This window comes from Bos taurus, chromosome 22 (assembly GCF_002263795.3).
Source record: "Bos taurus isolate L1 Dominette 01449 registration number 42190680 breed Hereford chromosome 22, ARS-UCD2.0, whole genome shotgun sequence".
In the NCBI taxonomy this organism is placed as follows: Eukaryota; Metazoa; Chordata; class Mammalia; order Artiodactyla; family Bovidae; genus Bos; species Bos taurus.
In genome coordinates, this window is record NC_037349.1 from 11,582,428 (window position 1) to 11,606,841 (window position 24,414).

At 50.0% G+C, this 24,414-nt stretch overlaps 1 protein-coding gene across 1 annotated transcript; it reads right to left on the minus strand.

Moving 5' to 3' along the window:
• Positions 1-49: 49 nt before the first annotated feature.
• On the minus strand, positions 50-24,271 carry ACAA1 (acetyl-CoA acyltransferase 1). Its single transcript, NM_001034319.2, has 12 exons — positions 24,008-24,271; positions 23,714-23,807; positions 22,680-22,737; positions 5,903-5,982; positions 5,559-5,601; positions 3,796-3,894; positions 2,903-2,983; positions 1,505-1,695; positions 1,195-1,374; positions 849-904; positions 595-740; positions 50-351 (listed from the first exon to the last, which is right to left on the minus strand). The coding sequence occupies exons 1-12, from the start codon at positions 24,176-24,178 to the stop codon at positions 276-278; spliced, it is 1,275 nt and encodes a 424-aa protein (NP_001029491.1). The 5' UTR covers positions 24,179-24,271; the 3' UTR covers positions 50-275.
• Positions 24,272-24,414: the final 143 nt, after the last annotated feature.

A 24,414-nucleotide genomic window follows, 5' to 3' on the forward strand; every position in this document is an offset into this window, starting at 1 on the left:
GGCAGGACCAGCCTAGTGAGAACTGGCCCTGCGGAAGAACCACAGGCACTGAGGTAAGACCGCGCGTTTACTGTGTCTGCGGCACTCCCCCTCCACAGCGTCTGCCCCCAGGGACCACACGGCGGCCTCGTGGGCTGGGTGTGCCTCCGCACCCGCCCCTGTGCTGGGGCATCTGTTCGTGTTTTGTGTGCTCACAGCAGCTCGGGTGTCTTGACTTGCTATCCCTCCTGTGGTGTGGCACTGCTGCGGGAGCTGCACCTCTGCCCTGGCCACCGTCAGTTTCCGGGGTATTCAAAGACGGCGGCGGCTCCCATGCCAGTCCCGATGCACATGGACACCACCCCGTAGGCCCTGGGGAAGGAGACACACAGGTGGGGTGGAGGCTCGGCCACCAAGCTCTCGCTGGGAAGGCTGAGCTGGGTGCACCAGGGCCCAGAGGACGCCAGACCTCGGCGTGTGGGCCCCAGCCTGCCCCCCAGGCGCGCACACAGGGTGACAGATGCCTACTGCAGGCCAGGATCCCCCGTCTCCTCAGCTTGGAGCATGTGGGGGTACGTACACCTCCCCCTGATGCCCCCACGGGGCCAGCCTCACCTCTTCCCGCGGCGCTTCAGCTCGTTGAGCAGCGTGATAACCTGTCGAGCCCCCGTGCAGCCCAGCGGGTGGCCCAAGGCCACTGCACCCCCCAGAGGGTTCACCTTCTCAAGGGGGAGTTTCAGCTTCTCCACACAGTACACAGCCTGGGGGGAGGTGGAGCATCAGCTGTGGACCCCTCTCTGGTCCCCTTTGCCCCTCGCCCCCTGGCTCCAACTGGGGGCCCCAGGCCACACTGCAAAACAAAGGCTCACCTGACTAGCAAAGGCCTCGTTGATCTCAAAGATGTCCACGTCATCCACGGTCAGCCCTGCAGGCCCGGGGGAAAGACCTGAGCTGACCCAGCGGCCCCCTTAGTGGGATCCTCAGTCTCCCCAGGGGCCCTGCCCCATCCATGGCCTGTAGGCTGCCTGCTATGTCTGCCTTTCTTCAAGATGGGTGCGTGGAACCTGGCTGGGGGTCGGGGTGCTGGTCTTCACCCCCCTTCACTCTGCAGCACCCACAGGACCACCAGGCTCCTGTCCCCCGCCTGCCTCAGGCAGCAACAGCACGAGAAGCAGGAGTTGGATCTCAATCTCGGGGGTGAAAGAGCCGTCTTACCTGCTTTCTGCAAAGCCACAGGGATGGCATAGGCGGGGCCAATGCCCATGATGTCAGGTGGAACCCCGACCACTGCATAGGACCTCAGGACCCCAAGGATGGGAAGGCCCAACTCTTCTGCCTTGGACCTCCTGGCCAGCAGAATGGCAGCAGCCCCATCACTCACCTGGCTAGAGTTTCCTGGAGGCAAAGCACAGGGTTAGGGGGGCCTGGGGGCCATGCTGAGGTGGTCCACACCTTCCCCATCCACCCTGCCTGGTGGCTCCAGCACCCAGAGGAGAACACCCAGCGTGGAGCAGCCCCGTCTTACCAGCCGTGGTAGAGCCCCCGTCCTTAAAGGCGGGCTTCAGCTTGGCCAGGCCCTCCATGGTGGTGTTGGGGCGGATGCCCTCATCCTGGGCCACAGTGATGCTTTGCTCTGTGCCCTTGTCGTCACGGACCGTGGTGGTGACAGGCACGATCTCGGCCTGGAAACAGCCCTGTCTCTGGGCTCTGGCTGCCCTGCCAGCACCGTGGACAGCCAGGCTCAGGCTCACATGGGGTTACTTTCCTTCCTGGGGTCCCTCCCTGACGCCCCCACCCGCTGCCCTTTGGGACAGATGTGCAAGCTCAGGCTGCTAAGTGCAGGAACACACTTGCCTAGGGGAGCATGGAGAGGGCCTGGTGTGGCCCCCTACTACCCAACGAGGGGGAGCCCAAGCGTCACAGGCCTTTCTGGCCATCAGCCTTACCAGATCCTCCAAGGGGGAGGTTTGAGCAGGGGGCTCCCCTCTGAGCCCTTCACCCAAAAGGGATTAACCCAACCTGAGGCTGGAGTCCCAGGAATATTCGTGCTGGCTTCCGTGGACTTTCCGTTCCCTCCCACCAGCCCAATCCCATCTGTTTCCTGTTTCCACATATTTATAATGACATAGGACTTCCCTGTGGTCCAGCTGCTACAACTCCGTGCTCCCACTGCAGGGGGCCCAGGTTCGATCCCTGGTCAGTACATCCCACACACCACAACTGAAAGCCAGCACAGCCAAATAAATATTTTAAAAATAATAAAAATGACATACACTAAACTACTGGAGGAACCTTAGAATTTAAACAGTGTAAAAGCATAAGGCATTTTAGGGTGATTGTTGCAATCATATGCAAAGGCCCAGCGGCATTCCCAGGGGAAGAAGCCACAGCTTTTACCCGACTCTCTAGTGAGAGTTTGAACCCAAGTGGCTAAGAACCACTGCCTCAGAGAGGCCCACCTGGCTGGAGACCACTCCCTCCACAGCCACGTACAGGCGGAAAGACACTCAGTAAGACTATAATGGGACGTAGCGCTAAGTGCGCTGTGGCGCCATCCCTGGCCCACCTCCCTGCCTGGGGGGGAGGCTTAGAAACCACTTGCTGCCCAGCAGTAGCCTAGGGCGGCTCCATCTGACACCACCTGTGTGCTAAGTTGCTTCAGTCGTGTCTGACTCTGCAAGCGCACGGACTGTAGCCTGCTGGGCTCCTCTGTCCATAGAATTCTCTAAGCAGGAATACTGGAGAAGGTTGCCATTTTCTCCTCCAGGGGATCTTCCTGACCCAGGGATCGAACCGGTGTCTCATGTCTCCTACATTGGCAGGCAGGTCCTTTACCACTAGCGCCACCTGGGAAGCCCACTTAGAACAGCCTCAAAAGCTCTTTCTCCAGCCCTTTCAGCATCTCACCCCAGACAGCACTCACTTTTGCTGGGAAGCCAGTGCAAAGGTATCCTGCTTCTCCCGCGAAATGCCAAACTGCTCAGCCACATTCTCTGAGGTTATCCTAGAACACAGACGGGGAACACTGAGTCTGTGTGGGGCCCGGGGCTGCAGACGGGGCGGGGTGACCTGTGTCTCAGTGACACCAGGCGCACAGGCAGGAGTCACCGTAGTTGGGACTTTAAGCGTGTACACCAGAGACCAGCACACAGGAGGGCCTGGGTGTGGCGCCAACTGGCCTGGCCAGCTTCTCCTGCACCTCAAGGGAAACTGCTTTCCTGTGAGGAGACGAGGACTCCCAGGTCCCCATGGGAGGCCACAGCCAGCTTTCTGCTCCCCGGAGCTGCAGCCTCCCCCCACAGGCCAGCGCCACAGCAGGGCCTCTGGCCCAGGCTTCTGGCTTTCCAGGCTTCCCTCAGAGAGGCTTCCCTCAGAGATGGTCCCCAGCTGTGGAGGCAGCCGCGCATCCCCTCACACGTCCTGTGGAGCCAGGACTCCCTGCCCACGGCCGCGGGGTGGCACTGGCTGCAGTGCTCAGCGGCTCTGCAACTATGGCGCCTCTGACGCCACCCTGTCAGGGCCCAATGCCCTCACCGGCATGGCTGGTGTGCAAATGCCTCCCGATTCCTCAACTTGAGGCCAAGGTTTTGAGGTGCAGCTGCCATCAGGCCTTGTGTGACTGAGCCCCTTAGAGTGGGGGTGATAGTCTGGGCCATGCTTGGAAACCCAGGGGCACAGATGCACTGGGGGCTTCAGGAAGTCCCATCCCCAGAGGCCCTTCAGAGCAAGCCAGGCCAGAGGCTGGGGGGCCACAAGGGGATCCAAGCTCCTGAAGCCCTGCTCCAGGCCAGGCAGGGAGCTGAGGCAGGTACTCACCCCATAGGAATCAGGCAGTCTCTAGCCTTCTCCTTCTCCACCAGGCGTGAAGTAATATTTCCAGGGTTCCCTCTGTCAGCTAGGGACATGGACTCCACCCTGAGGAGGAGGAGGTGATTAGCAGGCTCCCCACAGACAGCTGGGTGCCGGCAAGCACTGGGAAATAGCCAGGGAGCCCCGGGCCAGCCAGGCAGAGCTGGGGGTGCAGGGCTGCTGAGCCCCGCCTCCACCCCGACCCCCAGACCACCGCACAGTCCACGTGCCTGGGCAGGGCCCTCACTTCCCTAAGACAATTGCTCCGTCAGCCAGTGGCAGTTCCCAAGGAAAGCGGCCTAGCGTTGGCCACAGTGGGGAAAACACGTCTAACGAGCCCAGGCCCTGACCTCAGGGGCCACAGATCCAGAAGAGAGAAGAGACCAATATTCTAAAAGCCGCATGTCAAAGAGCAAGCTGACTTGTGTGGACGAGGAGGTGCCAGGAGCCGAGGGGAAGGCTGAGATCTCAAGTTAGTGTGGTCACAAAGGGCTTCCAGGAGGTGGCAGAATATAAGGCTTCAAAGGGTGGTAACATATAACTTTGCATGGTTTTCATGCGCCCAGCACTATTTGAAAAATCCTCCCAAGTATTAAGAGCGCTGTGAGCAATGCCAGGCCCAGAGAAGCTGAGTTAACTTGTCAGTGGGGACCAAATTTAGGTAGTCGGGCTCCAGAGCCCATTGCCACTTACAATATCCTGAGCCACTCGTCATGAGCAAAGTCTGAGGACCAGTCAACCTGTGACACGGGGGACTGTCCTGGCCCAAACCCTCAAACACTGTAATTTGGTCTTTCACGTGCTTGGGGACTCAAACTCCCCGTCAAACCCATGAAGGCTCCAACCTTCTCCTCAGTCCACACACACCCCCATCCATCGTCCAGTGGGAGAGCGAGAAGCCCGGGGACAGCCTGGTCAGTGGCCTTTGCCCCACCAAAGTCCCTGAGATGTGGCCTCTAGGTTTGCTGACATGGGCAGTACAGCCAGTGCCAACTGGCACAGCTCCAAGATGGCCCAGCAGGGCTCCGATGAAGAAATGCTCTGGAGAGGAACTGAGAGGCAGAGGGAGCGGGTCAGTATCCTGGGGCTGCTGGCCCCTCAAGCCTGCCGAAGCCCTGAAGGGGCCTGTGCTCCCAGCACCAGATGCCACCCCAGCCTCCCCTCCCTGGAGTGCCGCCCAGTACACGTGGGGCTCCGTGGGCTGCAGCTGAAGGAGTCACAGCTGACAGGGACCAAAGCACCACAGATCTGACCGTGTCCCTCAGAGCCCAGGAGGCAGTGGAAGTTTCCACCTTGGACAGGGCGAGGGGGCAGACAGCCTGTTAAATGAACAAACTAGTTCTAGAGCAGGCAGCTGTCCTGGGCTTTTGGGAACCAAAACTGCTTTTTCCATTCTCAGCAACCATCATGAATCAACAAGGGTTGCCACAGATGGGAACCCAGTACTGTGTCTTCTCAAAATGCTTGCCCACATCTCCAGCCTGACAGATTTCCAAGAAAAGAAAGCTCTTCAAAGCCAGTTTCCCCTGGTGTTGAGAGGTGTGAGCAGTTCCCAAACAGCCAGAGCTGGGGCTGATTCTAAGCAGAATTTGTAGGAACCAACTGGCAGCCAGCTGCCTGAAAGGGCTGGAGGGAGAAGCATGAACTCATAGCCTCTGAGAATTCAGGAGAGAACATTAGTTTCATTGTTGCAAGTTAGTTTATAAGCTCCCGCAGAAAGAAATTCTTACCCACAAGCCATGCCAATGTCATAAGACCCATTTCTGATGCCACCTGCAACAAAAGCATTTTATAAACATCTTTCCCCAGAGTCCATCTGTCTTGGGAACGGGGGAGCCTCTTCCCCACCTGGTCTCTAAGAGGGACTCAGCCCCAGCCTCCGAGATGGAGAGCCAGGAATGCTCAGAAAAGGCTTGGGGGCTGCAGTGGGGGGCTCTCTTCCATGCTTTCTGTGGGTACAGTCCTCTCAGAAATTACTACTTGCCCTGCAGGCAAGGACTCTGCTGACCCAAACCCATGGAGCCAGGACTAAGGCCAGGTCGTAGCCACGGGTGCCTACCCAGTCACAACTTACCAGCTATGCTGGCCACCGCCTGGAGCCCCGACGAACACTGCCTATTGACAGCTGACAAAGGCACAGTCTCCGGGATGTCACTGAAACAGGAAGCAAGAAAGTCAGCCCCCCTCTCTCTGCCCAGCGCTCAGGGAAAGCAGGCCCGGGCTCCTGGCCAGCCTGACTGCCCCTTTGTAGGGGAGTTGGGGGGAGGCCGGACAGAAAGACCAGGGGAACAAACAGGCAGCCCTGCCCGCACTCCAGGCGATTCACACTGGGCAAACCCATCTCTGCAGGCACTTGCGCCCCAGGCCCCACAAGCACATGCCCTTCCATCCAGGGATTCTCCTCAGCCAAGGCCAAGCTCGGCCCAAAGGCAAGAGAAGGCTGGCTGGGTCTTGTCTTGGCTTTGAAGGTTCAAAAGAGAAACTGGACAACCCTCTTTCTTCTAGAGCCAGGGTCTCCAGCCCTCAGACCATGGGTGAGTACCGGTCCTTGGCCTGTTAGGAATTGGGCACCGCAGGAGGCGGGTGGCAGCTGGTGGCCATGCCCATCGCCTGCACTACTGCCTGAGCTCCGCCTCCTGCCAGATCAGCCGCAGCCTTAGATTCTCATAGGAGCTCAAACCCTTCTGTGCATGAGCATTCAAGGGATCTAGGCTATGCGCGCCTTCTAAGAATCTAATGGCTGACAATCTGAGGTGGAGCGAGTCAGTGAGGTTAGGGTGGGGAGTGGCTGCAAATACACATCTGTCATTAGCAGAGAGGTCTGACCACACACGGACCATAACAAATCAGCTGCAGATTCATATCAGAGCCCTATTAGTGAGTGGCAAGCGACAGTTAAGCCATATCTGGTGGCAGGCTTTAAGTCAGAATCTGACACTTCAGTCCACCTGTGGCTCGCCCATTATTTTATTGACCACTTCCGTCTGGGCCTCTTTCCCACACTATGCACCTGTCTCAGTTTTCATAAGCCCACAAGCTAACCCTAGCCAAAATGAGTAGAAAGCAAACGTCGCTGGAGAGCTTCTTAAAAGGTGAGAAGACCCAATGATGAGAGAGCAGAAGATGCTTAAGACTGCCGACAAAAACGAAAGCTGCATTTAAAAGAAAATACCAAGAGCCCTAATTAAATTATGGGTTCATTACAACAAGTGACTCACAGTTTCCAAGCATGCTTTGTAACTGTGGTGACCAGCCATCCAACAAAGCTAAAAAACCTTCAAAACTGCTTTTCCACATGGAGACCAAGCACCCTGCATTAAAAGCCAAGCCCTTGGGACTCCCCTGGTGGTACAGTGGGTAGGAATCCGCCTGACAATGCAGGGCACACAGGTTTGATCCCTGGTCCAGCAATATTCCACATGCCTCAGAGCAGCGAAGCCCGTGCGCCACAACTACTGAAGCCCATGTGCCCGGAGCCCCTGTTCCACGACAGAGTAGACCCCATTCCCCACAACTTGCGAAAGCCTGGGTGCAACAACGAAGATCCAGCACAACCAACATTACAGACAGACAGGCAAGCCTTTGGCATTTTTACAAAGAAAAAACTCAAAACATGAAGAACAGAAGCAATTGCTGAAGGCTACCACTCACTTCATCAAACGGACCTATACTGAGAGCATTATTCATAGTGGCTAAGTTTACAGCTAAAGTTAAGAAGCCCTGCTCTACTGGTAGAGTTGATCCTGCCTGACATCTGTTGTGAACTTTTAGAGGAGAGGCTGCAGTTTAAATGGTGGCACGTGTTCCTCTTTCAGACAGCACCATAACTAGACAAACTGATGAGAAGATTAATAGCAGCAGATGTTGTGCTGTGTGCCGTGCTTAGTCGCTCAGTCGTGTCTGCCTCTTTGCAAACCCACGGACTGCAGCCCGCCAGGCTCCTCTATCCATGGGATTCTCCAGGCAAGAATACTAGAGTGGGTTGCCATGCCCTCCTGCAGGGGACTCTTCCCAACCCAGGGATCAAACCCAGGTCTCCCACATTGCAGGTGGATTCTGTACCATCTGAGCCACCAGGAGAGCCCAACACAGTTGTTAAAGAGGATAAATGACTCCCCGAGGTACACAGACCAGGTTGGTGAGTCTATCGACTTTGACCACAAGGCAACAGAGCTTGTCTGTGCAATCTGTTTTTTAGGAGGATGTGTATGCGGATATGTTATGTGCCCTTTCGTTGCCAACCACACTACAGTTGCAGAACGATTCAAATCTTTGATTACATACCAGGAAAACTGAACTGGTCTTTTTGTGTCATGCATGAATGGAGCAGCTGCCATGACTGGATGGCTTTCTGGTTTCACTACTCAAGTCAAAGAGGTAGCTTCTGAATGTGAGTCTACACACCACATCCTCCATAGGGAAATGCTGGCTATGTGAAAAAGTCACCTGAACTTAGCAGTGTTCTGAGACGGGATTACAGTTATCAGCCACATTAAAGCGCTTGCCACAACTCATGTCTGTGCACAGAACTCTCTGAGGAGATGGACTCGGAGCACACGCGTCTTACACACAAGATCCCTGGCCAGAGTTACAAGAGCCGCTCCAGAGATTTCTTTTAGGAAAAGTCACCACATTTCAGTGACGCAGAGTGGATCACAAAACTTGCCTACTTTGAGTGACATACTTAACCTACTCAACGAATTCAATCTGTCATTTTAGGGTAGAATGACAACTGTGTTCAAGTTGGCAGATAAAGTGGCTGCATTCACAGCCAAACTGGAGTTACGTGGGCAATGGGTGAACATTGGGATTTTTCAACCATTAGCAGAAATTTTGAAACAGACTGAGCCAGCACCTTCCTTCTCCCAGCTGTTGCAGGATCACCTATCTCAGCTTTCAAGAGAGTCTGAGCATTACTTCCCAACCACAAAAGACCCCCGAACTGGGAAGGAATGGATCCACAACCCATTTGTGAATAAGCCAGGGAAATTGACTTTGGCTGTGCTAGAAGAGGATCAACTGCTTTAGACTGAAAATGATGGTGGCCTTAAAAGTCATGTGTCAGACAATTTCAAATCTCCACACTTTCTGGATTCAAATCAAGGCAGAATATCCTGAGATTTCCACAAAAGCACTGAAAAACCTGCTTCCATTTCCAATATCTAATCTTTATGAGGCAGGGTTTTCTGCAGTGACAGCAACCTACATGAGATTATGGAGTAGACCGGACAGAAGCAACACACGCTTTTCACACCACCCCCAGATGGGACTGTCTAGCTGTAAGAAAACACGCTCAGGGCTCCCATTGACTCTGCATTATGGTGAGTTGTATAATGGTCTCATTATACATCACAGTGTAATGATAATAGAAATAGTGTGTACTGTAAATTTAATGTGCTTGAATGATCCTGAAACCATCCCCCCATACACCAGTTCGTGGAAAAACTGGCCTCCACAAAACTGATCCCTGGTGCCGAAAGGATTGGAGACTGCTGCCCTAAAGAACAGAGAATACGCCTGTGGCCAGGACAGAGAACCAGTGCAAAAGAAATGTCTACAGTATGACAGAGGCCTAACAGGCCCAGGAAAAGAGGCTCCGCATCGCTAATTATTAGAGAAATGCAAGTCAGAAGTATAACGAGGTATCACTTCACACCAGTCAGAATGGCCATCGTTTAAAAGTCTACAAATAAATACCACAGAGGGTGGACAGAAAAGGAACCCTCCTACAATGTTGGTGGGAATGTAAGCTGGTGTAGCTACTATGGAAAACAGTATGGACGTGCCTCAAAAAGCTAAAAATAGAGTTGCCATCTGATCCAAGAATCCCGCTCCTTGGTGCACATCCAGACAAAACTCGAATTCAAAAAGACACGTGGATGAGAGGCAAGATAGATCCACCACATACCCAGGTAGGAAAAAAGAAAGAAGGGAAAAGGAAGAGGAAGTGGGATGGAACCTACACCCCTGAGGGTGAAGCTGAAGAAGAGAAGGTTCCTGCATGTGGGGAAGCCCCCTCAATGGCAGGGAGATCAGCTGGGCAGAAGGGGATCTTCGGAAACTCGGAGGAGAACACAGCAACCGGCAGGCAGGACGGAGAGACCTGCACAGATGGTCTGACCCAGCCCTCTGCGCCCCAGCCTGAGACACGTGTCCACTGGTGCACACGGGCTGGGTGTGGAAAGCAGACCTAGGGAGAGGACTGCCGTTGGCTGCCATGAGACAGCCTGAGGTGGTGGGAGTGAGGAGCTCTGCAACTGAGAACGCTCACGGAGGAAGCCGGGATCACTATACAAGCGAAGCCCCACTGCTGAGTGATGTGCAAAGGGTGGGGCCACCATTGAGCCTTTCTCCCAAGTGGCGACCCTACCTTCCTAGACACCTGGAAGGGCTCCAGCCAGGACAGGCTCTCAGGCCCCTCCCTGCCGGAGTGGGCTCACGTGCTCTGGGGCAGACTTGGGAGCAGGGACCAGAGGGTGACCCACATGCAGAGGTGGGGCTGAAACCGCAGCTGAGCCTCAGAGGCTGTGCAACTAAGGAAGAAGAGCTGCAATCTCTCCTCCCAGCGGCATGAACAGCAGATTTACACTCCACGATGGGATTATTTAACTTATATGCAGAATACATCATGTGAAATGCCAGGCTAGATGAAGCTCAAGCTGGAATCAAGACTGCCGGGAGAAATATCAATAACTTCAGATACACAGACGACACCACCCTTATTGCAGAAAGCAAAGAGGAACTAAAGAGCCTCGTGATGAAGGTGAAAGAGGACAGTGAAAAAGCTGGCCTAAAACTCAACATTTAAAAAAATAAGATCATGGCATTCAAACCCATCACTTCATGGCAAATAGGGGAAAAAATGGAAACAGTGACAGACTTTATTTTCTTGGGCTCCGATATCACTACAGACAGTGACGGCAGCCGTGAAATTAAGACACCTGTTGTTCCTTGGAAGCAAAGCCTAGACAACATATTAAAAAGCAGAGACATCACTCTGTTGACAAAGATCCGTATAATCAAAGCTATAGTTTTCCCAGTAGTCATGTACAGATGTGAGAACTGGACTATAAAGAAGGCTGGGGACCAAAGAATTGATGCTTGTAAACTGTGGTACTGGAGATGACTCTTGAGAGAGTCTCTTGGACAACAAGGAGATTAAACCAGTCAATCCTACAGGAAATCAACCCTGAATATTCATTAGAAGGACTGATGCTGAAGATGAAGCTCCAATACTTTGGCCACCTGATGGGAAGAGCAGACTCATTGGAAAAGACCGTGATGCTGGGAAAGATTGAAGGCAGGAGGAGAAGGGGATGACAGAGGATGAGATGGCATCACCAAGTCAATGGACATGAGTTTGAGCAAACTCCGGGAGATAGCGGAGGACAGGAAAGCCTGGTGTGGTGCAGTCCATGGGGTCGCAGAGCTGGACACGACTGAGAGACTGAACAACAATGGGCTTTGTGAACTCAGTGCCTGCAGAACATCTCCTGCAGCCCAGACAGGTCTAGCTTTTGCAGCTGAGAACTTTGTGGACATGCACAAGCTGAGGTGGGGCCAGGGCAGAGTCTGAGCTGCTCCATAGCACCCCCAGGCAGTCCAGATCCATAATTACTGCAACCTGGGCCCTGACTTCAGTGGATGGATGCTGGTGGCCTGGTGAAAACAACACTGGAGAGACACCAGGGCCAACTGTGGCATTCCCACACTTACGATGGGGCTGAGAGACGTGCCAATGGCGTCATCTGAGAGCTCGCGCACGGGTGAAAGGTGACAGCAGAGCACACCCACGGTGAACAGCTCCGGAACGGGATACCCAGTGGTTTCTCTCTGAGGGGGGTGCTCCAACCCCGCTGCCTCATACCGCATATCACACACACAGTTAAGGAAGGGATCTGAGGGCCTCTACTCCAACACCTGGGGAGCAGACCGCGCCCTGACAGGCCGGTGCAACCACAGAGCAGAGAGGAGGCCCTGATCAATACCCAGCACAGGCTCTGCTCACTGCATCAGTCACACCCCCTGTCAGAGGGGACAGCACCAGCACACACTGAGGAAAGAGGTGGCAGACATACTATAAAGAGAGTTCTCGCACCAACAAATATTAAACACACGCAGACTACACAGGATGTTCCCACATAAAAAGAGCCCTCCAAGACAGTCTGTGGGGCTGGCCTTAGAAGGAAGAACCCCCAGCCTTGAAGGCCAGCAGGGCTTGAGGGCAGGAGCTCCACAGGGCTGGGGGAACAGAGACCCCCTCTCTGAGGGCACACAGCCAGTTTCATGTGCACTGGGCCCAGCTTAAAGCAGCACCTTTACAGGAACCTGGGCGAGGCCCACCTAGTGATCTTAGAGGGTCTCCTGGGGAGGCAAAGGGTGGCTGCAGCTCACTGGCTGAGGTTCAGGACAAGCACAACGACAGTGGAACCTCCAGGGAATATGATTGGTGTGAGCTCTCCTGGAGGCCCCCATTTTGGCACCAAGACCAGGGCCCAGCCAACAACCTGCAGGCTCCACTGCTGGAAAGCCTCAGGCCCAGCAACCAACTCTGCAGGAACACAGCCCCACCCAGCCATCAGAAGACAGGCTGCCTGGGCTTCCTGGGGGGCCAGTGATTGGGAGTCCGCCTGCCAATGCAGGGGACACGGGTTCCCATCCCTGGTCTGGGAAGATCTCACATGCTGCGGAGCAACTAGAGCTGTGTGCCACAACTACTGAAGGCCCGGAGCCTGAGCCGTGCTCCACAGCGAGAGACGCCTGCGCGTGCAACTGGAGAGCAGCCCCACTTGCTGAGGACAGAGAAAGCCCACACGCATCAAGGAAGACTCAGCACCCAACACAGCAAAAAATAAAAGAGCAACAAATAACATACAAGGAATCCCCGTAAGGTTATCAGCAGCAACAATGCAGATCAGAAGACAGCAATATATTTAAAGTGATGAAAAGGAAAAACCCACAACCAAGAACACCCAGCAAGGTTTTCATTCAGATCCAACGGAGAAATCAAAAGCCTTACAGACAAGCAAAAGCTAAGAGAAGTCAGCACCACAAAACCAGCTAATTCCCTAACAAGAAAATAAAAAAATGGGAAAGCTCTCCAATAAAAGCAAACAAAGAAACAGGAAATCATCCACACACAAATAGGACGGCAAAACCAGCACCCATGACGGTCCAGTGGCTGGAGGTCCGCCTTGCAGTGCAGGGGATGTGAGTTCGATCTGTGGTCCACATGCCATGGCGTGACTAGGCCCACGCACCCCAGCTATGGAGCCTGAGCACCACGACAAAAAATCCCACTGCCACAACAGGGACCGACACTGCCGAATAAATAAGTTTTAAAAAAATCAGCAATCACGAGAAGAAGAGAGTACAACTGAAGGAAATGGGAACTACATTTGAAATTAAGAACCAGCAACTTAACCTTGTACATATACAGATCACTGCTGTATCGAAGCCTCATGGGAACTGCAAACCAAAACTACAACAGATTCACACACAGAAAAAGCAACGCAAACACAACACCAAAGATAGTCATCCACCCACCAGAGAAGAGAACAGAAGAAAGGAAGACCAACAAAAACAAATCCAAAACAATTACAAAAACGGCAGTAAGGTCGGGGGCGTGGAACTTCCCTGGTGGTCCAGGGCTTGAGAATTCACCTTCCAATGCAGGGGATGGGGTGTGATCCCTGATCAGGGAACTAGGATCCCACAGGGCAACTGAGCCCATGCACCACAACCAGAGAGAAGCCCTCGTGTGACAATGAAGATGCCATGTGCCAAGACAAAGACCTAATATAGCCAAAAATAAATAAAAAATATTTAAAAAAGAAAACGGCAATAGGAACACACATATGGATAATCACCTCAAATGTAAATGATTCAAATGCTCCAACCAAAAGACACAGACTGGCTGAATGGATACAAAAACGAGACCCACATACATGCTATCTATAAGAGACCCATTTCAGACCTAGGGACACATACAGCCTGAAAGTGAGGGAGTGGAAAAAGATATTCCATGCAAATGGAAATCAAAAGAAAGCTGGAGTAGCAATACTCATATCAGATAAACTAGATTTTTAAGAGAAGACTGTTACAAGAGACAAGGAAAGACAGTATATAATAATCGAGGGATCAATCCAAGAAGACATAACGACAATGTAAATATGTATGCACTCAACACAGGAAGACGTCAATGTTTAAAGCAAATGCTAACAGCCATAAAAGTGAAAACTGAGCATGAAAACATGCTCACCTCGGTCACGGCCGCTGTGGGAGGCGGGAGGGGCCTGCCAGGGGCTGGGCAGCCTCAGCCGGACCCGACCCTGTGGACAGTCCATCACCAGACTGCACACTGGCACAGAGCTTACCACCTCTCACCGGAGGACAAATCCTCCCTATGATTCCTGAGGGTCCTCTTGACCCGCTTGTGAGAGGCACCGTGGTATAGGCACCGTACCAGAGAGTCTCAGGTTCGAACCTCACCTCCATCAGTGCCACTACTGTGAAGCCCTGGCCAAGTCACTTAACCTCTCTGAGCCTCATCTGCAGGCTTTCAGGAAACAGAAACTGCTACGGTAGGTCAAGTCGGCCAAAGCACTTCCACCCTCACCCTCCTCCCCATATGGCCCACCCCAAGGCCAGACAGGATATGGAGGGTGCCCTTCCACTCTCGACCCTCAGGACATCACAGCCAGGTTCTCCATTTTACAGCCACGCAGCTGAGGCCCAGAGAGGCAAAGGGACTTGCTGCAAGTCACACAGCCAGTGAATGTGGGATGGAATCAGGACTGACCCCAGATTGGGCAATAATTCTTACATGAAGCCGCAAACAGTTCTTCCGCAGAGATTGGTGACACCGCAAGAACAGAATCCTACGTGCAAATCAGAGAGCACTGGGACTGGATGACCAAGGCTGATACAATTCACTGCTAGAGATTCCACAACACTGGTTCCAGCCAGGAGTCTCCTGGCATACGACTGCTAAATAATGGCTTCAAACAAACCAATGGGAGCCACAGACCAGACACTGCGATAAGACAAGATCACCTTTCTCCAGTTGTGGAATGTGGGTTCAGTAACCCTGCACACTCAAAGGCCTTTTTTTACGAAATGTCCTGACGCACGCAGAGGTAGAGAGAATACTATAATGAACTCCCACATACGAATCACCCAGCTTCCTCTATTGTCAACACTGGTTAACAGTGCTTCCTTTCTCCCCCTCCCACATCTTTCCCAAGGCTGGAGTGCTTAAAGCAAATCCCAGATGCAGTGTCCTCTCACTAGTAACCCGTTCAACCTGCCAAGCCAACAAACGACATTGTTTTTATATAACTGGCATGCCAGTGTCACACCTAACAAAAAATAACAATAACCCTTAAATAATCTAATATTTAGTCCATGTTCAAGTTTCCCAGATTGTGTCAAAGATGTCTGTTTGCAATTAGAAGAGCGTTCACAAAATTCATTTTGCTCCAAATTCTACAACTATGGCATTTCACATGTTCTACTTCCAAGAAGGGCTGTAGGAGGCACAGAGATAGGAAATGCATCAATACCGCCTCTGAAAAGCTCCAGCTGTGTGCTGAACACAGACTAGCTCACAGTAGGCCCTCAAGATGAGGCCAGGTTCCCTCTTAACCTCTGTACCCGGTCCAGCAGCCCTGGGGAGGGTGGGCCCTACCTGTGTACCATGGAATATTACTCAGCAATGAAAAGGAATAGGCTGCTGACACAACAATCTGAATGAAATCTACAAAGAATTATTCTGAGTGAAAAAAGCCAATTCCAAAAGGTTACAATCGGTGTGGTTCCCTTTATATACCTTTCTTGAAATAAAATTACAGAAATAGAGATTAGTGGTTGCCAGGGATAAGGGAGCAGAGGAGTGAGAAGGAAAGTGGGTGTGGCTATAAGACAGGCCTTGTGGTAGTGGAAATGTTCTGTAATTTGATGGTATCAATGTCAATATCATGGTTGGGAAATTGTACAATAGTTTTTCAAGATGTTCCCTCTGGGTGAAACTGGGGAAAAAGTACGCGAGGGTCTCTGTATTCTTTCTTAAAACTGCATGTGATTATCTAAATATACTGTCTCAAAATAAAAAGTTTAATTTTAAGGAAAAAAGGGAAATCGACAGTAATACAATAATAGTAGGGGACTTTAACACCCACTTACACCAATGGGACAGACGACCCCGATAGAAAATCAGTAAGGAAACATATTAAACCAGATGGACTTAATTGATATTTATAGAGCATTCCATCCAAAAACAGCAGAATATACTTTATTCTCCAGTGCACATGGAACCTTCTCTAAGGCAGATCACATCTGGGGCCACGAATCACGCCTTGGTAAATTTAAGAAAACTGAAAACATATCAAGCATCTTTTCCAGCCACAAGGCTATGATATTAGAAATCAATTACAGGGAAAAACTGTGAAAAACACAAACACATGCAGGCTAAACAACATGTTACTAAACAACCAACAGATAACTAAGGAGATCAAGGAGCAAATTTAAAAAGTACCTAGAAACAAAGGACAAAACAGCAATCCAAAACCCATGCAGTGCAGCAAAGGCACTCAAAAGAGGAAACTTTACAGTGATTATCTCAGAAAACAAGAAAAATCCCCGATAAACAACCTAACCTTATGCCTAAAGCACCCAGAGAAAGAAAAGCAAATAAAACACAAACTTAGTAGAAGGAAAGAAATCATAAACATCAGAGGAGAAATAGAGACAAAGAAAACAATACGAAAGATCAATGAGAGTAGCAGCTGGTTCTTTAAAGATAAACAAAATTGACAAAATTGATAAATCTTTAGCTAGACTCATCAGAAAAAAAGGGAGCGGGCTCAAATCAATAAAATGAGAAATGAAAAAAGTTACAACTGATGTCAAAGAAATACAAAAGATCATAAGAGACTACTACAAGCAATTATATACCAATAAAATGGACAACCTAGAAGAAATGGACAAATTCTTAGAAAGGTACTACCTTCCAGTTGAACCAGGGAGAAATGAGAAATTCAAACAGACCAATTACAAGTACTGAAATTGAAACTGTGATTTAAAAACTTCCAACAAACAGAAGTGAATTCTTCACAGGTGAATTCTATCAAACATTAAGAGCTAGCACCTATCCTTCTGAAACTCTTACAAAAAACTACAGAGGAAGGAACACTCCCAAGTTTATTCTATGAGACCACCATCACCCTGATACTAAAACCAGACAAATACCAACAAAAAAAAAGAAAATTACAGGAATTCCCTGGTGGTCCAGTGGTTAAAAATCAATCCACCTGCCAATGCAGGGGACACGGGCTCAATCCCTGGTTCGGGAAGATTCTGCATGCAGTGGGGCAACTAAGCCCGTGGGCCACACCTACTGAGCCCTCTCTCTGGAATCTCCAAGTCACAACCACTGAAGCCACCACAGTGAGAAGCCCACGCACCGTGATGAAGAGCAGCTCCTGCTCACTACAACCACGGACAATCCTGCACACAGCAATGAAGGCACAGCGCAGCCAAAACTAAAATTCTTTAAAAATGAATTATTTATCTTTAAATTTCTTAATTAATTTATTTTTGGCTGTGCTGGGTCTCTGTTGCTGCGCGGGGGCTTTTTCTGGCTGCAGCACGCAGGCTTCTCACTGCCATGGCTTCTCTTGTTGCAGAGCACTGGCTCTAGACACGTGGGCTCAGCACTTGCAGCATTCAGCTTAGTTCCTCCGCAGCATATGGAATCCTCCCGAATCAGGGATTGAACCTGTGTCCCCTACACTGGTGGCAGATTCTTAACCACTGGACCAGCAGGTAAGTCCAATAATAAATAAATTTTTTTAAAAAGAATAAACTGGAGAGAGAGACTATTTAAAGAAAAAAGGAAAGAAAATTACACGCTAACATCACTGATGAACACAAAATCCTCAACAAAAAAATCCTCAACAAAATACTAGCAAACCGAATCCACCAACACATTAAAAGGATCATAATTCATGATCAAATGGAATTTATCCTAGGGATGCAAAGGATTCTTCAATACATGCAAATCAATGTGATACACCACATTAACAATCTAAAGAATAAAAACCATTATGATCATCTTGATAGATCCAAAAAAAGCTTTTGAGAAAATTTAACATCCATTTATGATAATAACTCTCCAAAAAGTAGGCTTGGGGGAACCTACTTCAACATAATAAAGGCCATATACGACAAACCCACAGCTAACATCATTCTCAACAGTGAAAAACTGAATGAATTTTCTCTAAGATCAGGAACAAAATAAGTAGCTCACTCTTGCCACTTTTATTCAACATAGTTTTGGAAGTTCTAGCCACATAATCACAGAAGAAAAAGAAATAAAAGAATCCAAGTTGGAAAAGAAGAAGTAAAACTATCACTGTTTGCAGATGACTTGATACTATACACAGAAAATCCTGAATACTCTACCGGAAAACTACTAGAGCTCATCAATGAATCAGTAATTATGCAGGATACATAATTAATACACAGAAATCTCTTGCATTCCTATACACTAACAATGAAAAATCAGAAAGAGAAATTAAGGAAATAATCCCATATACCATCACATCAAAAAGAATAAAATACCTAGGATTAAAATTACCAAAGAAGGCAAAAGACCTATACTGTACTTACAAAACTATGAGATGCTGATGAAAGAAATTAAAGATAGCACAGACAGAAGAGAGATATACTATGTTTTTGGATTAGAAAACTCAATATTATCAAAATGACTATACTACCCAAAGCAATCTACATATTCAATGCAATCTCTGTCAAATTACCAATGGCATTTTTCACAAATTAGGAAAAAAAAAATGACGATTTGTATGAAAATACAAAAGATCCTGAATAGCCAAAGCAATCTTGAGGAAGAGAAACGAACCTGGGCCCAGTGCAGGGGTCCTCGGTGCGATTCCTGGCCAGGGAACTAGATTCCACCTGCCGTGACTGAGAGGTCACGTGCGGCAACTGAAGACCCCACAGGCCACAGCCAAGACCCAGTGCAGCCACACACACAAGCGTGCAGTGGAGCACCGCTACAAATGGTGTTTTTAAAAAACAGAGAAATGGAGCTGGGGGATTCTTCAGACTATACTACTAAACTATATTAATCAAAACAGTTCTGGTACTGGCACAAAAACAGAAATACACATCAATGGCACAGGATAGAAAACCCAGAGATAAGCCCACGCACCTATGGTCACCTCATCTATGACAAAGGAGGCAAGGACACAGAATGGAGAAAAGACACTCTTCAACACATGGTTCTTGGAAAACTGAACAGCTCCATGTATTAATAAAAAATGAAATTAGAACTCCCTTTAACACCATACACAAAAATAAATACAAATGGAATAAAGACCTAATTGGCCAGATGCTACAGAACTCTTAGAGGAAAATATAGCCAGAACACTCTCTGACACAGATCGCAGCAATATCTTTCTTTGATTCACTTCCCAGAGTAGTAAAAATAGAAAAAAAAAAAAAAAGAAAGAGACCAAATTAAACTTAAAAAGCTTTTGCACAGCAAAGGAAACCATAAACAAAATGAAAGACAACCCACAGAATGGCTGAAAATATTTGCAAAGTGACCAATAAGAAATTTATCTTCAAAATACAAAAACAGCTCCATGCAGTTCAATATTAAAAAAAAAAAACAAACAAACCTAATCAAAAAATGGGCAAAAGATCTAAATAAATATTTCTCCAGAGAAGACATACAGATAGCCAAGAGGCACATGAAAGGCAGCTCAACCTCACTACTTATTATAGAGTAATGTAAATCAAAACTACAATGAGGCATCATTTCACACTGGTCACAATGGCCATCATCAAAAAGTCTACACAGTAAATGCTGGAGAGGGCATGGAGCAAAGCAAACCCTCCTGCACTGCTGATGGGAATGTAAACTGGTGCAACCACCATGGAAAACAGTATAGTGGTGTCTTTATAAAGCTAACAATGATCTGGCAATCCCACTCCTGGGCATATATTTGGAGAAAGCCATAACTCAAAAAGATACATGTACTCCAACCTTGACTGCAGCACTGTTTACATTTAGCCAAGACACGGAGGCTGCCAAAATGTCCATCATCAGAGGAGTGAGTGAAGAGGTGGTACGTATATACGATGCAATACTGTTCAGCCACGAAAAAGAAAAAATAACCCCATTTGCAGCAGCATGGGCAGACCTAGAGATGATCACACTAAGTCAGACAGAGAAGGACAAATACATGACATCACTTGTACGCGGGACCTAAAAAATGATACAAATGAACCTACTTACAAAATAGAAACACACTTGGAAAACAACTTTATGGCTACCAAAGGGGAAAGGTGGGGGGAGGGATAAATTAGGGGTTTGGGATTAACATATACACACTACTATATATAAAATAGATACATCATCAAGGACCTACTATATAGCACAGGGAACTTGACTCAATAATCTGTAATAACCTATATGGGAAAAGAATGAATATATTTATATGTATAACTGCATAACTTTGCTGTACACCTGAAACGAGCACAACATTGTAAATCAACTGTACTCCAATATAAAACAAAAAATTAAAATTTAAGAGTCTACAAATAACAAATCCTGGCTAGGGCGTGCAGAGAACAGAACCCTCCTACATTGCTTGTGGGAATGTAAATTGGAGCAGCCACCAGGGCAAACAGTATGGAGGGCACTCAAAAAGCTAAAATTAGCCTTGCCGTGTGATTGGGCGATCCAACTCCTGGGCCCACATCCATTCAAAACTATAATTCAAAAAGATACATGCATCCCAGTGTTCACTGCAGCACCATTTACAAGAGCCAAGACATGGGAGCAACGCAAACGTCCATCAGCAGAGGACTGGATAAAGAAAATGCGATAGGTGTATACAGTGGAATATTACTCAGTCATAAAAAGAATGGAATAACGCCACATGCAGCAACACGGATGGACCTGAAGAGAGACTGTCACACTGAGGGAAGTCAGTCAGACAAAGAAGGCCACATACATGATATCGCTTCCACGTGGAATCTAAGATATGACACAAATGAGCTTATCTTCAAAACAGAAATGGACGCCCAGAGAACAGACTTGTGGTGGCGGCAGTGATTAGGGCAAGGATGGCATGGGAGTTCGGGGCTGACAGACCCAAACGATTACATAAAGGTGGATAAACAACAAGGTCCTCCTGTGCAGCACTGGGAACTACAGTCACTATCCCGTGATGAACCGTAACGGAGAAGGATATTTTTTTAAAAAGAATGTATATAAACATATGTGTACCTGAATCATTTCGCTATACAGTAGAAGTACAACATTGTAAATCAACTATGCTTCAATTTAAAAAAAAAAGAATGTCTAAAATATGAGGCCAGAAACCATCCCTACTCTCAGCCTGTATGCTCCCACCATTCTCTATGGAAAGCCTGTTCCCAGCTGGACAAAGAACCCTGACATGTACTAGGTATTCTAACATCCCTCCTTCGGGTGGGTTCCCCCAGGCTTTCACACGGGTTTCAGCCCTAGAAGCTGGTGGAGCCACCTCTGCCAATGTAATCTGAGCTGGGAATGGGTACAAAGTCCTGCGCAAATCCCGAGACCCATGGACTCAGAACCTCGGGGTGAAACCTGCTGATTCTAGCATGTGACCAGAGTTGGGAACCTCTCGACTAGAGGCCAGGCCAGGCTTTGCTGAGACCTTCTTGGGTAGAGAATGTCCTAGGCACCTGTAGCCTGTTTACCCTTCCCAGGTCCCCTAACACCCTACTGCTTAGGTACTGCCCCTTCACCCAATCCACCCAGTGATCAGTAAACACTGACTCAGTGTGAGGGATGCTGACATGCTTATAATACAGCGCCCGAGAGGACGCCCAACCACACACAGAAAGTGAATTAACTAGCCACATCTACAGCAACAGAGCAAGACAGCAAAGCACATCAAAAGGAAGCGCGTAGCCAGCGACTGGAAAAGAAGCCCTCTTGCTAAGCCTTGGGTGCTCAGGGAAGTCTGGTGAAAACGGTGACACTGTTTGGGCAGAGTTTAACTAGCGAGGAGAAGGGCGGCAGGGACAGTACTGCATGGCAGACAGGGTGGCTTAAAGCAGCAGCGGCAGGTAGATAAGACTGGAAGGCAAATCTGGAGGCAGATCGAGGAATCTTTTGAAGTCTAGGCTAAGCACTCTGAATGTCTCCTAGTCTCCACATCCTTTGTCATTTTCCTGTTCCTTCACTAGTTCATGTTCCTATTGTTGCTTATCCATGCAACTGGGATTATAGACCTAAGCGGTTCTTAAATCTACACATGAAAATAATTTAAAGCTCCTCCCCTATCTTAGGACAAGAGGTAAAGGGCGATTCACCAGGGTACCTTCTGGGCGACCCCTGGGTTCTGGCCCATTCCTAAGTTTCTGTGGATGAGCTCTGCTTTGGAGGCGCCAGCTTGCCCAACTAGCATTTAAAAAGCTCTCTTCAGTGTGCCAACCTGGATATTTACCTGTAAATATCCAGGCAAAGTTCACACTTACAAAAGCCAAAGCAACAAGTTGACTTCAACTTAAGAAAGACTGGGCCACAGTGAACTTTCTGCTCCAGGCCCAAAGGCTGTTTGTCCTGGCTCCGCACTAGTAAACACACTCTCCTTTCAAAGTGGGGGAAAGGTGGCATCCAGAAAAACAGGGTGCTGAGCACCCTGGCTGTGTTCGGGTCTGGAGTCCACCAGACCCTGATCTTCTCCCACCAGCAGGCTGAGTTCTCTGGGGCCGGAGCCCAAGCAAGTCTGAATAGTCAACCCAGAGCAAGAACCAGAAAAGTTTACCTCAGAAACTGGGCAATTCGGGCCATGGTCGCTCCGGCCCCAGGCTGAAGCACGTTTCCTGTGGACAGCAAACCTCCAGTCAGTGCCAGGTGGTGCTCTGGGCACTAAGGCACGGCTGTGACGACCAGAGCGGGGGCATTCCAAATCCTCCTTCAGAACCACTGGAACGTCAAGGTCTGGAGCGGCGTGAGCCAGCTACACAGCAGCGTGTGCTGGTCAGACACTAGATCCAGTCCCTGAGAGGCCCCCGGTGCCCTGCCCAAGCACCCTGCTTTTCCAAATCAGCACACTCTGGGCAGGTCGCCTGCCTTTAAAGGTAACACGGAAAGAAGAATGTAGTGCAAAGCTTGAAGTCGGAGGAGGCAGTCCTGTCAGTTAGGAAAGTGTTTCTGAAAATGCACACCTCCTTGAGTGTCCTCCACCTACTCACACTCCAGGGGTTGAACAGTGATCCCCCACCTAGGGGTAGCACCTCTGTGATGAGACTCTTACCATATAATGTTAGGTTCCAGGCTAAGGTGGGAAGCAGAGGTGGGGGAAAAGATTATACTAAAGGTCAAGAGGCCCTAGATTCAAGTCCAAGCTCTGCTGCAAATCCCCCAGGCAGTTTCTCAATTATTAACTGCAAAGCTGGACTTTGATGGTTTTTCGATGCTCTCTCTGTTCTACCCTGGCATAGACAGTACATCAGGATGGGTAGAGAAACCCAGTCTCCTGTCCCTTAGGGTGTTCTCAAACCCTGGCACCAAAACTCTGGCGTGAAAATGTTTGTCCCTTGCGATTCCTACTTCCTATCGTACTTAATATGAAGAATGTGCTTGGAGCCGGCACAAAAAGTGCCTGGAAGCAGGGGTGGGAGGGGTGGTGGAGTCTGTAGCCCTAAAGAGACCATTACACTTATCTGCGTGCAGTCCGTCGCCGTTCCCCTCACTGAAGACGCCTGGAAAGCGCCTGAATGGAGGGAGGTGTTTGAGGAGCGCTTTGACGGGATGGGAAGGCGAGGATCGAGCGCAGGGCCAGGGTAGTGCACTCACCCACGCAGATATCTCCCAGCTGGGCCGGGCTCAGCTTGACGTCCTGGAGAACCGCGGTCATGACGGCGGAGAGAAGCTCGTCGGGGGTGGTGTCCTACAGCCGAAAGAGCGACCGCTAGGATCCCGAGTCGGGACCCCAGCTACCAAAGCCTCGCCCTCCCCCAAAGGGGCAGAGCGGTCACAGCTCGAGCGCAAAGCCACCACCGACGCCGAAAGGAAACGAACGGAGGAGCCAGACCCCAGCCCACCCCGGGCCTCCATCTCACACCTGGCTCTCGAGCCCAGGTGCCTCACCTTGAAGCCGCCGCGGCCCGACCGGCCAATGGCCGTGCGCCGCCCGTGCACCACCACGACATCCTCTGCGGACGCCCGCCGCGCGCCGCTCCAACACGGGGTGGCCTGCGGCTCCGGGTCCGAAGCGGGCCGGCCCTTCAGGTGACCCAGCACCACCTGCAGCCTCCGCATTGCGCAGCTCGGCGGGGTAAACTCTCAACCAGCCAGGAAGAGAGGGCAGCAACCAACAGACCGTGGCTCACGCAGGCGCGGGACCTTACTTCTGACCCACGGATATCTAAGTCCCACCCACAGACCTACTGGTCTGACTGGCCTTTCCCTCTAAAAGTCCCGCCCATCTCCCCGCCTCAGCCAACCTCTGGTTGGCGAGCCTGCCTGAGGTCCCGCTCCAATCCGCAAACCGAGCT